This window comes from Nesoenas mayeri, assembly GCF_963082525.1.
Source record: "Nesoenas mayeri genome assembly, chromosome: 4".
Lineage (NCBI taxonomy): Eukaryota > Metazoa > Chordata > Aves > Columbiformes > Columbidae > Nesoenas > Nesoenas mayeri.
The window spans coordinates 36,250,748-36,269,115 of record NC_137540.1 but is presented as its reverse complement, the minus strand read 5'-3'; the positions used below and the strand labels follow the sequence as shown (position 1 = coordinate 36,269,115).

At 39.5% G+C, this 18,368-nt stretch overlaps 1 protein-coding gene across 2 annotated transcripts in view; it reads right to left on the bottom strand.

Moving 5' to 3' along the window:
* The window catches only part of KLHL2 (kelch like family member 2), a gene marked incomplete at its 5' end in the record, with an annotated part of 55,989 nt that extends 38,059 nt beyond the window's left edge, over positions 1-17,930 (bottom strand). The window contains 4 exons of one of the 2 annotated variants that reach the window (XM_080344113.1): positions 6,539-6,660; positions 11,240-11,411; positions 14,835-14,973; positions 17,908-17,930. In XM_080344113.1, the coding sequence (XP_080200239.1) occupies positions 6,539-6,660; positions 11,240-11,411; positions 14,835-14,973; positions 17,908-17,930 (456 nt within the window). The remainder of the gene's footprint in view (positions 1-6,538; positions 6,661-11,239; positions 11,412-14,834; positions 14,974-17,907) is intronic. The other variant, XM_080344114.1, reaches the window with a different exon arrangement.
* Positions 17,931-18,368: the final 438 nt, after the last annotated feature.

Here is an 18,368-nt window from a genome sequence, read left to right as displayed (position 1 = left end):
ACTGTTAGTCTAGACATCAGTTCATATATACAAAGTATTTATTTTGAGGCTAAAGCTTGACAAGCATCAAAATATTCCTAGAAGTATTTTGACTCTCAGCTCAGATATAAGGACAGTATGGCTCTGAAGATTATTAGAATTTAAGCTACAGTAATTTGATCATGCATGTGCTCAAAGACTGTGGCACATACTAAGTAGCTTATGCAAAGTCATTTTATATTTTCTTCAAGCTAAAAGCACACACAAACAGCTGCTGTTGTTCTAGCTGATATGCAGTAGTAAATTGTTAAACTGATAAATCCATCATGATCCTGAACCCTCTTTTTAATTAAATTCCTGTAAACTTGTGTACCTGTCCCGTAGTGGAAAGGGTACTGAAGGAGGAAATCTGAAATCATTATGAGACACATGCATGATGAAAAAAACAACTTCACTACCAAATCTGATATTCTGGTAATACAAGTTTCAGAAGAAACTGGTAGCCCCTAAACAGCTCATTTCACATGTCCCACCCACACAGAACTCTGTGGTGTATCATAAGTAAACCACTTCTAAATATCATACAATTTATTCTGAATATTTTGATCTGAGCCTACTGTAGTGCTCATCAGAAAAAGAAACAAGGAATGTTACATGCTGCAAAGAAATTTAATTTTGCTTTTAAATTAGCATCCAGTAAAGATTAGGTATGGGAAACAGAGACCGTATGTTTACATGAACTTCATATTACTGATGGCCCATATTTCTACTACATTTTATTGGAATTAATATCTACTCCTTGGTAGGTTTTTGGGTTTTTGTTTGGTTTGGTTTTTCTGTTTGTTTTTGTCCTGCTCAACAGAAACAAGACTGGATTACTCATTCCTCTTCATTCTATACTGTCTAATGTCTCTTCAAAAGATATTCTACATAATTCTTCCAACCTTTTTTTTTTTAAATTACATGTACACTTTCTTCTCCCCTGCTCTCCCACTTCCAAATCAGACATTAGTTTATAAGATTTTCAGTAGGCCATTATTTTCTGTTCTTGCTGGGTTTTATTTAATGGTCAATATATTTCAATATAATTTAACATTTCTCCAAAATGAAAGTGATTAATTTCTTTACATTCATGATTGAAACCAGTTTTAACATGCGGCTGTACTCTGAAAACAGATTTGCAAATTGGCATCTCTTCATAACAGACAGTTCCCAGTGTGAAACTGATGTCTTGCCCACTAAACTTATTCAAAGACACTCTAGTACTATAAACCAGATGACGTGTTCTGCTGGTTCTATTTTTGGGTTTTGGGTTGGTTTTTTTTTTTTCAGAAGCATTACACTAATAAGCATAAACACTTACAACAACAAATCACTCAAATTGGCATTTACCAAAATTAAGATGATGTCCTTCTCCCACGGCATGACAACTACTTTCATGTTCTCATTCTCCCTCCCTGTCTTTATTGCCATAAAGAGAAAGTGACTACTGGAATCAATGTCGTTAGTGGATAAGAGATCTTATCCAATGACAAAGAAACACGCTCTGTATTTTATCCACAGCATAATTTCATTCTAGTCTGCAGTAAAAAGGCCTCAATGGATTACTGGGTCAAACTGTGGCCACTGCATGTCGCAAATGTACATATAGGTGAAACTGAAAAAAATCAAGAAGAATGGTAAGATTTAGAAAGCACTGCCTCCAAAGAAAAGTCTGTGAGTCAGCTTAAACAAAAATAAAATAAATTACATGAATGGGAATAGTCCTCCAATGCATAACACTGTTAAGGGAAACTAGTAACAAGTTGCTCTACAACACAGCAGAAGTACCAGAAATTGGTCTAGTACAGACCAAGGAAGATTAAACTCAGATACTGTATTTTGAACTACAAAAGCTATTAAAGCAACTGGAACAAACTACATAAGGGTAGTTACAGAGTTTCCACTGTTAGATTAAATATGCTCTGCCAAGACTAGATACATTCAGTTGTTGTTTCACTTAACAGATTTCAATTTTTGAAGGTATTCCCTGTAACCTCCCATTCCCCCTTCCTCTCTGCTTCTTTATTTAACAGACTCTCCATCCTGCCTGTCCAACAGTGTGTCAGGCCACAAACAAAATTCAGAAGCTGACCATCTTGATACGCACACATCTGTTTTCATAAGCCGTGAGACTCCTCCAGGTTTTGGTGTGAAGTATCTGCTCATTTTCAAGCTAGAGGAATTTTCAAGATTCAACAACTCTGCCAAGTTGTTCAACTAACAGACCCTACAGGTGATGAGGTGCAGCACGAATCAGCAAAGCCCACGTTGCCAAATATTGTACTGCAAAATGACTGCCTTAGTGAAATTTTGGACAACGTGAGGATCTTCCTTTTGAGGACTTCTTAGGGAAATCAGCTGCTTATTCAGACCCTGTTTTGACAGCACCTCAAGTCAAGTGTGCTGCCAGCCCTTTTGCCCATGCCGCCATACAAACAGAAGCATGTCTGTTATACCTTAGACAGTAATTTGTGCATGAACAGTTAAGAGTTAGAAAGGAAAGATGCACACATACTATGTATTTGTGCCCATAACATGCCTATTACTATACAAACATTGTTCTTGAATAATTTCAGAAAATGAACACAAAAAATGATACATATTAAAAAGGATTTTGATCAGGGCTTGTTTGGGCTTTGTGTTGGTTGCACCTTACAAAATTCTATCAAGGGAAAAATATACCAGGGCAGAGCTTTGTAAACATGCCATTATTTGTTATTTTCTCTTCTGCTACCTCCTGTGCACAATTCTTGTTCGAAGGCAAGACAGCATGTTTATCAGTAGGTCTTTCTCCCATGCAGCAGGGACATGTCCACTCCCAACACAGCTGTATGTTCTCACACTTCAATACACTAACCCAACGTATTGTGTGAACTCAACAGCCAGCAGGGCCACATTATAAACCAGATCCATGAAGTGATCCAAGTTAAGAATAACTCACAAAAAAACAAAAGACAGGGGGAGTGGAGTGGGAAGGAGTGTTGTGTTGTTGTTTTGTTTTTTTTTCATATAAGTTGAGTGATCTGGTTTACTAAGTAGTCCAGCAAACAGTTGTATCAGCACAACTACAGGAACAGAGAACTGCAGCAGGGAATCAGAAAGGAACACAACCATGTTTACCCCAATCATATCCCACTCATCCTGTACCAGGCTGACCTCTAAAGCCCTTAACAAATCCACAGTCGGCAAACAACTGCAGGAATTTCTTCTCCAATATATTTGTGCTCAGTAGAGGTCCGAGGTATACGGCTGACTAAATAAATGCTGAAATACATACGCATAGTGTGGGAGAGTTACTCACGCATGAGCTTCTTATAGTAACTAACTCTCCCACATTGTGCACTGCGTGTAGTTTATACCTGTATGGAAACCAAAAAAAAACCACTGAAGTGCAAGGAAGTTGATTTGCCTCCTGAAAATATTAACTTTGATGTTCCCTTCTTAAAAGATGAAAAATGTGATATTGCATTAATTCTGACATTTAATTTCATTACTAAAAAAAAAAAAAGAAGAGAGAGTTAAGAATGCAGGAAGACGTGACATAATATGTAAATAGGACAGAAACATTGGTGTGGCACTCACTTCACATAATACTATTAGAGATGAGCGATAAAGTAACTCATTCTAAATAAAGGACAAATGCTACAAGAAAACTAAGAATGTACACATTCATATACCAGTTGTCTTACTGTTGGGGGCTGGGTGGATTTACTGAACCATGAACTAAAGACAAGAAGTTCCTTTGTATTTAACTAATGCAGTGATACCAACCAGTGCTCAGGGCATCCCATGTTGATACATTTATGCACTAAATGAATGTGTTTTTCTCCTCCATCATTGATTACACCTGACTTTTCTACAGCTCCCTCCCTATCGTGCCCAAAAACATACAAGGGAGAATGCAACAGTAAGGACCAGAAATGATTGGCTCTTACTCATAAGTTGCAAAGGCACAGTAAGGAAGTAATCTCCTGTTCATGTCCAGATCAGGTAGGTACTAAAGAAAGAAGCTCATAGTTACCCGCCCCTTGAGAAAGACCAGTGAGCTTGGCTATACCACTAAGTACTGATTTGTAATTAGTTTTCATACATATACAATGTAGTTATTTTAATACCAAAGAGTACTTAGCAATTCTGCATTATTTAAACATGAAGTGCTCACATCATTTTCAAACCAATATTTTATTATGTATTAGAAATTAATTTAATAGCAATTCTTACCATGTATAACCTGAAGAGACAAAATAATGCACATGAAATCCCATGAAAGGTATCAGAATAAGAATCATAACCAGCTACCTACAAGCTGAAGATCCAGTTTAGCACATTAGCCCTAATATCAAAAATTTATAGAGACAATATTACACGGCATCTTATGTATTCACAGTTCTGTATTCCTACAAGATAAATCCTTAACCATTACTGAAATTTCACAATACCTTCTAGCAATACTTACTCCTATTATATAAACAAGAAATTGAGAGCTAGAATTCATCTCAAGAGTATGCAACGTGTCTATAGAGAGCATACAGTTTTAACTAAGCCTGACAGTCTGCACCAGGTTTCTAAGTTTCCAGAAATTCAGAGGAACCATTTTCCCACCTTGGCTTTCAAACTTAAGGAAAAGGGCCTGCATCAGTGTATTGGTTTTTATCCACAGTGCTTGGTTCTGCTGTAATGCAAATAAACAGTACATACCTAGTACTAATAATGCAAAAAGGATGAAAGTGACAAAGAACAGCTCTACATTCGTTACCAGTCATATTATAAGTGAATTCAGTATCAACATTAAAGTGGAACTATATTGCAATAAATCCAAATCCATTTAAAAGCTTGACTATCTCCTCAGTACTCAAGTAATCACAAACGTGTATTGTCACTCGCCAGGTGATATTATTTATATTACTATCCCAAACAACATCACCAGATAATCTGGAGCTGGAAAATGAAAGCCCTATCAGACTCAGGAGCTTCAAACCTGGAGATTTCTGGCCTTTAATGATTTCTGTATGAGGAAGAAACATAACACTGACATTTCACTCCCATGAACATAGAAGAGTCAGTATTGCCAGCGATGGGCTAAAATGCATCCTCCTAGGCAGCACCTACAGCCGAAACACAGTAGGCTGCCTGTTAAATCCAGTCTGGTATTATGCATCAAAAGCAGAAGATTAATGTCATTAAGGTGTATCAGCAAGACAGAATATTCTGCTTCAAGGATGAAAAGCCAGCATGAGCAAGCAAGAAGAGGTCTATTAGGGAATCTCTGACGCCTCTGGATTTTGCCCAAGGTCTTTCACGGTGATAGAGATTTGCACAACCACCAGATTGCCAAAATACATGATTTCAGTTATTTTTTTCATTATATTACACCTATCATCAGACCAGAAGTAAACAATTCCTTAAGAAGTAGGTGACAATAAATTATTCTTGCAGAATAAAGATTCATGGTATTGCCTAAGATATATAGGGTTTAGTAATAGGATATTTTGTTTCAAGTTAGTTATACTTTTCATTTCTAGGCATTCAAGCAAGCATAGTTAAAACTAGCAGTGACCTCACCAGATTCAACAGCCAATTAAAAGCTATTAATTTCAGCCTAATGCCCAATAAAAGCAATTAATTTCAGAATACACAATTGCAACAGAAGTTTCCAATGCCAAATACAGTAACATATTTTTGATCCCTGTAAAAGCAGCAAAATAACTGCTGGTAATCTGGCACTGGGCAAGACCAGAAACAAGGGCAAAGAGCTAGCAGAAAAACAAGAGAATTAAACATGTCACCTGTCACACAACTAGTTTTAAATTTACCAAATCTCAAAAGACAGTGGAACAAAAGTGGCTAGAAAACATTCAGGGCAGGAAGCTATGTTTTCTAACTTGGTGTTTGTTTTATTCTACTTGAAATTTCAGCTTAAGCTACAGCTGATTAGAAAAACTGATTAGCTCTGTTTGTGTGAGATGGGTAAAGCCTTCATGCTAGATGTTAGTTGATTTAAAAAACACCAAACAAACAGTAGTACCTAAAACTTTCTGCACAACTGGCCACTGGCAAGGTGCAGAGACTGAGCAGGAGAAAATAATTTATTCTGCAGGCTAGTAGGAAAAAAAATATCTTAAAACAAACAGAACAGCTTAATTGGAGATCATGGTTTTACATTTAGAAGCAAATCGACTTTGTTTATGTAAATTGTACTAAAGTATCATAGAAAGGGTGGTACAGAGGTGGCCAACAGCATTAATTTTAGGCTCGATAGACCACCTATTTTATTGCATTTCATAAGGTTTGCTTGCAAAGCCCATTGAAGTGAACTGACCCTTCCTTTACTTCAATAGTCTTTGAATTTGACCTAGAATTAAAACAGGATGACTACTTGCTTTGAAAGCATGAGGAGGTCTGAAAAAAATTCCAGTTTGCAGATGAGATTTCACATGTCGGAGTTGAATCACACTGACAAAACACATTACTCTGCACATTACATCTCTTTTTTTTCAGAAAATATTCTCACTCTTACCTGCACATTTTCTTCTGTAACTTGAATTTCTGCTGTGTAAATATAATCAATAAGCATCCTCAAAGTCCAGCCATCAACTTCCTTTATTCGAACTCTCTTTGCTCGGCTTTCACTCATCTCACCTACAAATACAGTTTGTCAAATAAATTAGATAGAAATACAGCACATATGTAAAAGTTTAATAGTAATTGCTCCTGCCAGAAGCAGAACGTTTTGTGTATGATCAGTTGTGATAGTAAAACAACTTTCATATTATAATAATAATAATTCCATTTCCTTCCTTCATCCGTCCAAAGAGAAAGGTTTTGTTGTTACCATCACACAAATGCTACCTGGGTTAATACTTTACTGCAGGTGACCTATTTTCACCAGCGTACAGTATCAGGAAAATATTGTTATCAAGCCTAAATAAAACTCTTCAAATGCATACAAAAACATTTTTGCTGGCAAAGCAAGCTATTAAAATACTCTAGCTTTATTAACTTCTTAATCGAAGGAGCATACCAAATGCAGTCTTGGAGTCACTTTACTTTAAAAAGAAAATGTATATCCCCACAGAAAAATTAGCATACATATTTCTTTGCTTGCCTACTTATTACTCTCTCAGCAATTTCACCTCTGTTACACATCTGTTATAGCAGTTAAAACTCAAGCTAAGATAAAATGGTAAGCAAGGGAAAACTTGTTGGATCCCATTTTGTGGAGGCTGACATATTGGCCATACGCCACAACCAGTCTTCATAAGAAGGCCTGCAAAATAGCTTCCACCTTCTAAAATATGATGTTTCTCAAAATGCAACATTCTGCTTATATTTGAAATAGTTGCCCAAAGACACATTTTGAAGTAATGATTATAACCTTATCCATGACTACCAACCACACATCTGGTCATCTCAGACCTTTACCCTTTTTTGCATCAACTTGCACTGAGAAGCAAAACATGAACTACACCAGTTATGTCGGCAGACATATCAGCTTTGACTTTGGAAGAGTATATCCCAGTCTCTGGATACACACATTTCTTATTCTTCTATATTGGATGTATTCTTATTTCTTTCCCCTAGACATCTAGAGATAAGGGTATTGATGAGGCAACAAATTCAATGCATACAACAACAGAGCAGACAGGATGGGGAAGTGAATCAGAAGATGCTTATCATTGCTGATATTTCTTTATGAAATACATACCCTTTTTCATTGTTCGTTATCCTGTGGTCTCCAGGATTAGTGACAAACAATGCATTTTACCCAGCGCGTTTGGCAAAGGGATCATCACTGATAAATCTACTGTTATTCATGACTTTTTTCAGCTGAAGGGTAAGGAATGGCATTATCAATCAACCCTTTAAATGGTAGAGAGTGGAGAAGAAAATCTACAGCAACATACTACTACTTAATGGCAGCACAGGTTGCTAGCATTCTGGAAAACATGGATGAAGAACCACCTCAAAACCAGCAAAATCCAGCCCCCTAGAACTTTCTCTTTTCACCTGCTCTTCTGAATCATTTCCCGACACCACTGAAAGAAGATTGCAGCGTGCTCTCTGCAGGGCCCTGTATTCCAAGTTTCTACACTGAGTTTGACACAGATTAAACCTATTGATCTTCAGAGCATGCATGCTGCAAGTTATTTATTATGCAAGCTGCTGTGGAGGTGGTCCTTTGGGAAAATCGTGTGTGTGGGAGAGTTTGATATTCTGCAAGCACATTAGTTCTGTTTTCAGATTTTGTGTCAAGGCTTCTAGAGCAATGGATAGGCATTCTCTCTGATTAACAACAGAGCCCAGAATCTAATAAATAAATAAATAAAATAAAAATTAAAATTAAAAAAAAGGACAAGCAGTCTTACAACAATTCTAAATTGGAACACTCTTGTGTTCCAGACTTGTTTGACAGATCATATGCAGGAAATCATAGGTTCACTCACCAGGCAGTCTCAGTCTAGAATTCAACCTGCTGAACCACTCCATTCATGACTGGAGGCAGCACCACCACATCTCCACAGAGTTGTTAGTGACAGGAAAGCATATTGCGAGTAGAAGGGAAAGCATATTGGGAACAGAAAACATATCACAAATGGACCAGCTCAGTGCTTTGCTTTCTAACCTCCCAAGCAGGAGCAGCAGAGCACTAGCTGAGCTGAAGTTACTAAAATGCTACCTAAAAAGCTTATATGTTCCCTCACAAAGTACTGTAAGGAAGGCTTTTCTTTTTTTAATCTAAACAGAATTTTACAAATGGAGAATGGAAGCAAAGACAGCAGGCAATTCCCTGAGGACAACTGCCATCACAGAAAAGACAAAGTCAGGTCACACTTGTCCCAAGCCAGGCCCTATGGCCACTAAAATGTCCCTTTACTGATGTTTTATAATACTTTCCTCTAAACATTTAAGTATACTTAATTCTGATTGCAATACATATTTCTAAAGAATTCCACTGCCTACAGAAGGAAGAATTATTCCAAACAACAGTCTCAGATGCTTAATCTCTCCCCCTTCCTCCCCCATAGGATAATTTTTACTAACTTACCAGATTTTGTTACTTTAAAAGGCAGTAACTTTTTCTTTCTGGATTTAATGGGGCTACTTCTACCACTACAAGTGCAAACAGGAAAAAATCCCGAGGCAGAAGGTTTGATCTCAGTTAACACTATATCCTGGCCTGCGTAGCAGTCAGTACCTAACGACTCAGAGAAAGATGGAAGTAACCTGCAAACATGTCTAAAGATGAGCTTTTAATTTCTAGTCAAGAACTAACCCTGAAGCACTAAAGTGCAATTTCTTTTACTGTCTTTTGAGTTACTGTTTTATTCTGGATGGAGGAAGATACTTTTCCATTTGGTTGTAGCTGGTGAAGGGATGAAACCTGCTTGTTTGAACTTGCTGATTACTGGATGAGAATACAAATCCAGAGAAGTGTGAATTGCAGGGATCATGGAGATAAAAATTATGACGAAATTAGGATATTTTCAGTGGGGAGTGGCTGAAATACATCAACACCACAGCTGGGCCTTGCTGAAAGCAGCCTATGAGAGGAGTATGAAAATCCATCGATAAATCTTGAAGCCACAGTTGAATTATATTTAAACTCCCACCAATTTAGTTCACCAACCACACTAACCTTGCCACAGATGTACAGGTTAAACTCTTCCCACTTTCTGCACCATTGGGTGTCAAAGGAGATGAATATTTAAAAACATAAAACAAGCTAAAAGTTTTTAAAGGGACTGAAGCAAGAGAAGAAGCAAGATTTCAGCGATTCCCTTTGGAGAGTGGCCACAGACACTTAGAGCACTGGCACCCCTCATGGGTAATAAACTCTTTCACGGAAAGGGCAGTCGGGGCAAGCAGAAATGTCTTAACCACAGAAAGCATAATATAAAACTACACTCCATGAAAAGAGTATTTTCAATGTGACAGTCAACAACAGTTAATCTTTAATATAGAACTAATGTAAGAAGCTTGTGTTTCTGTTACTAAGGTGATGGAAGGGAACTGCAGAAGCAGCTGCTTTCTTTCTAACTTGAAGGACAGCAGGAAAAATTAAGAAAGAATCTATCAGTCACCTGCAATGCTTGTTTCAAATGCAAAAGCAAACTTGACAAACTACCAGAGAAAGAGATATATAATTTTACACACAACTTTAAAGCATTGTTGCTGCTAGTAGTGACTCCACTTGTAGCTTTGGTTGTGTCAAATATTTGCACATAAAATCAAGAATAATCAGCTGCTTCCCCAGGACACAACAATATTTCATATTTCAACCTTCCAGTTGCACACAATTTAAGTTATTAAAACTCCATTTTGCTTGCATAGTGATAGCCCAAGAGTCACATTTCTGCCTCCACCTGAGCTGGTATTTAGAAGTAACATGCTGCAGAGAATGCTTTTCATTTCAGACAGTCAACATTAGCTACTAAACTGGCATGAGATGTGAGAAGAAACAGGCAAGACTTCAAAAATTAATTTTAACATGCATTTAGTAGCATTATCACTTTTACACCAAATTCCACACGATTTCAATGTGTGTATAACCATTATGAAATTAAATCCACAGCACAGGAATTCAGCCGGAGGCTCCTACGTATCTGAACCCATCTCAGCCTCACAAGCCTTCAGCATTCCTGTTGTAGTAGCAAAGCAACAATTTGGCCAGCGTGGAATGGGCAGAGGCAGAATAAAGCCTGCACAGAAAATTTGTGGCAACGATGCAGAGTACATCTGTCACAGAGAATTACCCTAAAAATACTGAAACATGCACTCCAGCCATAGGCTGCCAAAGCCATGGAAAGCTTTAATATCTACTAAAGGCCTACAGTACTTGGGGACTATAGAACATAGCAGCAGTACTTGTTAAAGGACACAATTGACTCCAAAATTCACATGGAAGTTATTTTAACCTTCTTTTGGACAAGTGAGATTACTACAGCCTTGAAGGGTATAACAAATCTGCTACTCCTCGCTTACTTAACATATAAATTGTTTTAAATGAAGGAGACTTTTTAAAGCATTCATCGTGCTAACATAGAATAAGTTGCCAGTATGTCTTTAGGCTGCAAAAAATAATCCATCAGGAAACCCAAATGTACATGTTGGTTTATCTAAATATTAAAGGAGATCCTAAAAAGCAAAAGTCTTTTAATTTTGAGCTTTATACAGTTGGATTGGATTAGAACATAGTAAGTATTGAAACATCGGGTACCTGTAAACATGGCATGGAAGTAGGGGCTGCACGCAGCCAGCACAACTCTATGCGCTGCAATTTCCATGTCTTCAGCTACTATCGTCACGTCACACAGCAAGTTTTGACTATTTAGAAATATAAAGAAAGCAATTTTATCAAGTGAACTACAACAGAAAATCATATAACTTCTCTCACAATTTCTTTTCCCATGCCCTCAAAAGAAGGAGGCAGATAGCGTTGATAAAGCATTGTTTTTAAATGTGTTACACAACCACATGGCTATTACTCAAACGGATTACAGATGGTGCTTGGGTACACAGAACTCTAAAACCAGACAACTAAATTGTGATAATTGCGATTTCTTGCACGGAAGTTTTTTTTGCATTGAATAACAAAAATTTGTATCAGTCCAATTTATAAAATCTTTTCACTGGAAGTCTGGGCCTCTTTGAATAACTATGATGGAAAAAATAATTTTATCTACCCAAACAATAAAAAATTGAGGTAAGAAATAAGATCTTACAGATAACAAGGAATCTTTAGTTCAGTCTCAAGTAAGGTTGCCTACTGGAAGTCACACACCAAAAATTTTGGTGGCCAACCTTTGGGGCCATATTGCAATCCTAGTATTAGAATATTTTCCCCTTTCAGCTCTTAATACCTACAATGACTATTTAAATCTTGTAAGTTTAGCCTGCAATACAGTTATTAACAAAAATATGTTTAATATAAGGTAATGACCATACTCAGATAAAACACAGAATTCAGAGGAGCTTGAAAACAACCATTACATTTATTATACAAAAATTTAAACAGAAAGCTGCACATAAGAGGTCAGATACCCAGCTTTTTCAGACACCTGCACGCAGCTTGACAACAGGAACAAAAGGTTTTATACTTAGCTGCAAAGAAATACCAAAGAGAACAGTGAAGCCTGAAGCAACAGAAATATATCAATGCAAAACTCCAGTGAATTAATTCCCTTGCACATATATAGACATAGCAAGTCAGAGGTATTCTGGATATATCTCTAGTCTGGTACTGCATTAGGTGAATGGATATACCCTCGCTTACTACAAAATCGACAAGCTAAATAAACTACTGATAAAGAAACGAGCCTATAAACTTAATCATGTACTCTGCTGCAAGCATCTTGTGGCTTCCACGGCAACTCAGCACCTTCATGAGGGCACACCAATTTATTTTGGAAAAGCTTGTGTTCTGAAGCAATATTTTAACCATTTGCTTGTATAGTGACTGAATGAACAAAGGCCTGGGGAGTACAGCATTTTGGTGAAGGAAACAAGAAATGGAGGGCAAAAAAGTATAGATTTAAGAACAATAATGGTTTACCAGCTAGCAGGTTGTTCTTCATTAGTTTATATAGAGAAAGGTCATTATCCACATCTTCAAAAGATTTTGGTACAGCCTTGTTTGTAAGAATGAGGATTTTAACAAATATAAATAAGGTCAAATTCCATTGTGATAAAAGCAAATTATAATGAAGAGCAAAGATAAGCATCAGAGGGTAATTTCTTCACATATCAAGAACTGATTAGCTATCCTAATGATCTCTCTGACTCAGTGTTGAGGTAATTGTTAGTAATGAAATGCAAAAACTACCAAGGACAAAATTAGTCAAATTTGTCAAAATTTGAAGGCACAGAAAAACCCTCTTAAGAGCTAATAGATTCGGGAAACTTGACAGCAGCCAAAAATGTAATATAAACTCACAGACTTACACATTCCAAAACCACTGTATTTTAGATGCTTAAGCAAATTACGTCTTCACTAGTTATCCGCTTTCTGGAGAGTATATCTCTGGCAAATACCTGCTTGTGCTACACTAATGAGAAGAACTGAGATAGAAACCACTTTAAAAATGTAGTCAATAAAATAAAAAATATCATTTCCTTGATTAAGTCTTCATTTAAAGTCAAAGTCTGAAACATTTCTAAAATATTTCCATTTATTAATTCAAACAAATAAATGCAAATATTAATGTTTATAATCAGCACTAACAATTTTAAAAGCTGTACTCAAATAGTAAAGATTGCTGTATCAGCAAGCTTATTAAATAAAAAATAGTTAAGGTTTGGATGACACTACTCCTATTCCAACTTTAACTATTTATACATGTAAGACAAAATTGCTCAAATTGCTTCTACAGCAATTCGAATTTGAGTAACCATGGAAACTAAACTATATTCTGAAAATAATCCTAGACCTTCAAACAATGCGCTCTGCTGGAAGACCACGAATCTTTCACTCTCAACACAACAAAATGCAGGTAAGGTTTCTGACTTCTGAAACTGTTGTAAGATTCATTCTGGGAAACTGTTTCTTCATCCAAACTCTTGCTCATCCTTCAGAAGTCATGGCTGCTGACTCTAGCCAGGCTCTATTACACTTTTTGAAAAATTAAATCTGGTTACTGGGATCCTCGAAAAAGCCAAAGGCGTAAGTAAGGGGAAGCAACAAGTCTCAGTCCTTCCAGCATAAGGTAACTAGGCTGTTAACATACTAGAAAAACAGTCTCTGCTCTTATGCCATTATCCTCAGACTAAGGAAGTCTTTGATCTGCATTTAAGTCATATAGTCAACATATGATTTTCTCCCCTCTTCTAGTACAGTACAATCTGTCAGAGACAGATAAATGCATTGATCTGATCACAGTCTCTACCATAGTATTAACAATTTACCCATACGTAACAGCGAAGATCAAAGGCATACTTTAATAGGGTATCAGTTGCTGACTTTTTTCAGGTGAAGCCTCTCCAGTTTTTAATCTTATACGGGAAATAACAAAAGACTACATGATTTTCACACCCTCCGGTATTGTCTGTGCCAGAGAAAGGCTTTATTTATTTAATTTCTCCATTGTTGCTGTTAGTTATAAAACTGAATTACTGTCAGTGATAGTTGTGAGTTCTAATTACCACAGCTCAGTTGTGAGCTCTAATTACCAGCTGTCACAGTTTTCAACACCATCTCACCTACTCGTATGTAGAAAATAAATCAATATGGGTGATAAGAACAGCATCAGCACCATTCTCTCAGCTCTGCTGAAACTGATGGTAGTATCACTCAAGGTCTTATAAAACTTTATTAAGAAAAGTTACTTCCAACATTTGATTTGGGAGTTCATCAATTTCCACCAGGGGACAAGCAAAAGATAACAAAGAAAAGAAAGCATACTGTCAGTTGGTTTACATTTGTTAGACTGTGACCTTTGCCTCCAGACTACAAAATTTTAACATTTTTCCACTTCACAGCCTACCACAAAAATCAACAACAGACATACAAAGAGCCAACTAAAGAGTCACTTCTCATCTATCCAGGATCAACTACATATAAGACAGGACCAGTAGCTGTAACTCCTTAAATACAACCTCTAAATAATTTTCAAGTCTCATAAACCTAGTTTTGATTAACTTATGTGGGGAAAAACATACTGTAAACATTTGAGCTATCATCACATGACTACCATTCAGCTATCACTTCAATGGATATTTGATCCTTTTCATCAGCTACACTTCTGAAATTGCATAAATAAACTATTATTATTAACTTAAAGTTAAAAATGTATTATGGACTCCAGGCAGATGTATACAGTGAAGTAATACCTTCTTAATTCATTCATAACTTTGAAAGCTTTCTTCATGTGCCATGGATTTACTGTAACAGGACAGTGAATTTCAGTGTTATCATCTTTCAGATCCAAGGGTTTCTGATGGCAAAGTTTGGTACATCTGGAAAGAAAGAGAAAAGAAGAGTTAATACTTCTGTCTAATCTTCAGTTCTGTCACTCTTATCTTCTCCACTTTCACCTTGGAGACAAGGAAAAGATTTGCACTTCAGCTTATTCTTTACTCCAAGCAATTTTCATTTCCCTATTACCAACAGCGTGGAAGAGTAGGTAGAAATCCTAAGGAAGCAAAAAATTGGTGACCAACACTAGCAAGGCTAACAGAGGCACCCTGGGCTAACAACAGTCTCCAGTAAGGAAAACAGGAAGATGATGCTCCAGAATATTTCCAATAAACCCTGAAGTGAGGGGAGCGGCAGAGGTTTGGGAACTTCTAGCCTGCTGCTCATACAAATCGATGGCAGAACACAGCATACATCACCCTTGTCTCTCAAGGCCTTCACTGCCTGCGAGACAAGAGCTGCTCTCTGCCCTTCCACCAGGACCTCCCTTACTGGTTCATGCAGCTCCCACTTCATCTCTGACAGGAAGACCGCGTGATGACTACCGCAATTGTCCTGGCTTTCCCTAGCAGCAGCATGAAATATAGGTGAGTATGAGAAAAACTGGGTAGTTTTGCTGATCCACTCAATGTTTTGAAAAGCAAAAGATGACCAACACCTTAATTTTCCTTACTCTCAAAACCCACACAAAATAGCAAGAGAAAAACTGAGCAGTGTGAAAAGTCATTAACTGTGTCTACAATTACCTCTTTCTAAGAAAATACCCAAGTTCTACAGACACTAACCTTTGCAGACAAATAGTTATGTACACCACTCAGGCACTAGGACTGTTCAAATCACAAGTGGGTTTTTTATGCCAAGTGAAGCCAATGAGTTTCGTGTTTACAATCACAATGTTATTTTTGCAAGGCAAATTACATTGTTGTAGTACTGAGAAAATGCTTAGCATCAGTGATGTTTTTACCTGCACCACTGTAACTATATTCCTGAACCACCAAGCTGGAAATAAGCAAAGTCACTGAAGTCACTTTACCTCAGAGAACATCTTAGTAGCTTTCAGTAATAGTCAAATTGAACATATGCATTGATCCCAGCCTTTCTTCCACCATACCAACAACTTTTTACCTGGGCATGTCTAAGGAAGATTAAAATAAAATTTCAATTATAATTTAAGATTTTAACCTAGAACTCTATATTCTGCATACTACAACAACATGCAAAGAAAAGTAGTTGGGTCTACTTTTCATTATTTTAAAACTAGCTACAAAGTTCTGGAGCAAAACAGCACAAAACTGCATCAAGCTACAAAGGAATTTTTAAAAGTATCTGTAAAACACTGGCTAACACAGTAAGGTCCCTCTGCAGAACTCAAACTACTACGAACTTGCTACATTGTACCATGAACTGCTATGAATTAAAACTTACATGCTCAGTTTTGAAAATGATAAAACTCACTGCTGAGAGGGGCCAAGTAAGACAGGAAATTTGCATCAATCAGAAAAAAAAAAAAATCAAGTTATATGTTATAGAGCACATGCATATGCTGCTGTATGGAAGTATGCTGTATTAAAAAAAAAAAAAGGAAAGAAAATACATCCTATCTAGCAAACTCCTTTACACTGAATATTACTCTTCTAAATTCTTAGACATATGTAGTGATCAGCATTCAGAAAAATGATACACAGAAGTTACTGACTTCAGGGAACATTCAAAACACCAAAGACCAACTGTGAAGAAGAGACACAGCTTTTAATTATACCACTGACATACCAAGTACAAGATAAGAATGCTTTTTACATTCCAAAGTAATACATCAAATACTGATGTGTACATATCTGCACACATATAGAAACTATAAACACATCACATACATATATGCAAGAAACGCTGGTCAGAGCTGCCTATAAAGAGCTGCCAAGCAATGTGGATAGATGGAGGAGTTCCTATGAAGCATAAATTCATTCTCTGAAGTTTCACTAGTTTGTCACAAAGGATGATTTTGTTTTAAGGTAATGAAGCCTACAAAACAGCCAGTCACATGCCTTCTATTTCTAGAGCAGCTCGTCTGCCCGAAGCTACTTGAGCATCTCTTACCATTTCACCAGTTAGGTCATTGCTGGTGCAACTGGTTCCCTTTGGTTCGATCCCAAAAGCCTCACCTACACGTACCTGAAAACAACCTCCCGAAGGCGCGGGATGAAGCTGTGCTGAACTGGAGCATATAACAGGCTGGATCAACCCAACTGAAGTGCAGCTCGAAATATGTGGCTTGCCTAGTGCACTGCTACTAAAAAAGATGCTTAACTAAATAACCAGAAAACCGAGAGTGTGATGAGCATGACTGCTGAGTCAAACGGGGAGTGTAATTTGGGACCACATATGGAGGAAGCAGAAGGACTGAGGGGGAGGAGGAAAAAAAATATAAATAAAAAAAGGCCTGTCCCCGCAAGCTGGAAGGCACAAGGGAAGCCGGGGAGCGGGAAGGGGGGCGCGGTGTGCCGGCATCCCTGCCCGCCCGCTGCCCCACGGCTCGGCCCGCCGGCCCCATGCCCTCCCTGGCCCCCAGCGCCCTGCCGACGCGGGCAGCGCAGAGGGCGGCAGCGGCACGACGGGGCATCTCAAACCCCGGGGCGGCAGCGCTGGCCCTGGGGAGCCCTGGCCCGCCGGGCACCAGACACCGGCTCCGCCACCCGGCCGCCGACATGACCCTCCCGCCAGCGCTGCCCCCCGCCGGTTGCCCCCCGCCGGGGCCAGGGGCTGCCCGCGGGCACCGCTCCCTCCCGATGCCGAGCGGCCCGGAGCGGGCCGGCCACGCCGCGGGATGGGCGGGCTGCGGAGCGCCGCGGTAGCTCAGCTCGCTGCTGGGCGGCTGGGCCCGGCCCCATGCCCCCAGCCCTGCCCAGCGCTCCGCACCGCCGTCCCGGCGGGCTCGGGGAGCCCGCCAGCCTCCCCGCCCGCCCCGCTGCCGCACTCACACGGGCGGCAGCAGCATCTCCATCGCGGCTCCGCTCGGGCTTCCTCCGTGCAACGCGGGCGCGGCGCGCTGCCGCCAGCACCATGCCAGCCGCCGCTGCCCCGCTGCGGGGTGCCGGCTGCGCCCCTCCGGCGGAGCCCCCGCTACCCGCCGGCCCGCCGGGAGCCGCCGGCGCTGCCCACTTCCGGGTTCCCGCCCGCGGGAGAGCGGTGGCGGGGACGGGCCGCGGCGCGCAGGCGCCGCAGTGGAATGGGGGCGCCCGGCCCCTGTGAGGCGGGGGGGCGGTCGCCCCTCAGGCGGTGCCGGCGGCCGCAGTCTCGGGTGCGCAGGCTCCCCAGCGCCGGAGCCTCCCGCCCGGGCGCTGGGCTGGAAGCGCTCGGGGCTCCGGCGCGGGCTGCAGCCTGGGTAGTGCAGCCCCGCCCGAGCGGCTGCGCGCCCCTCGCCTTTGGGAGAAGGACGGGC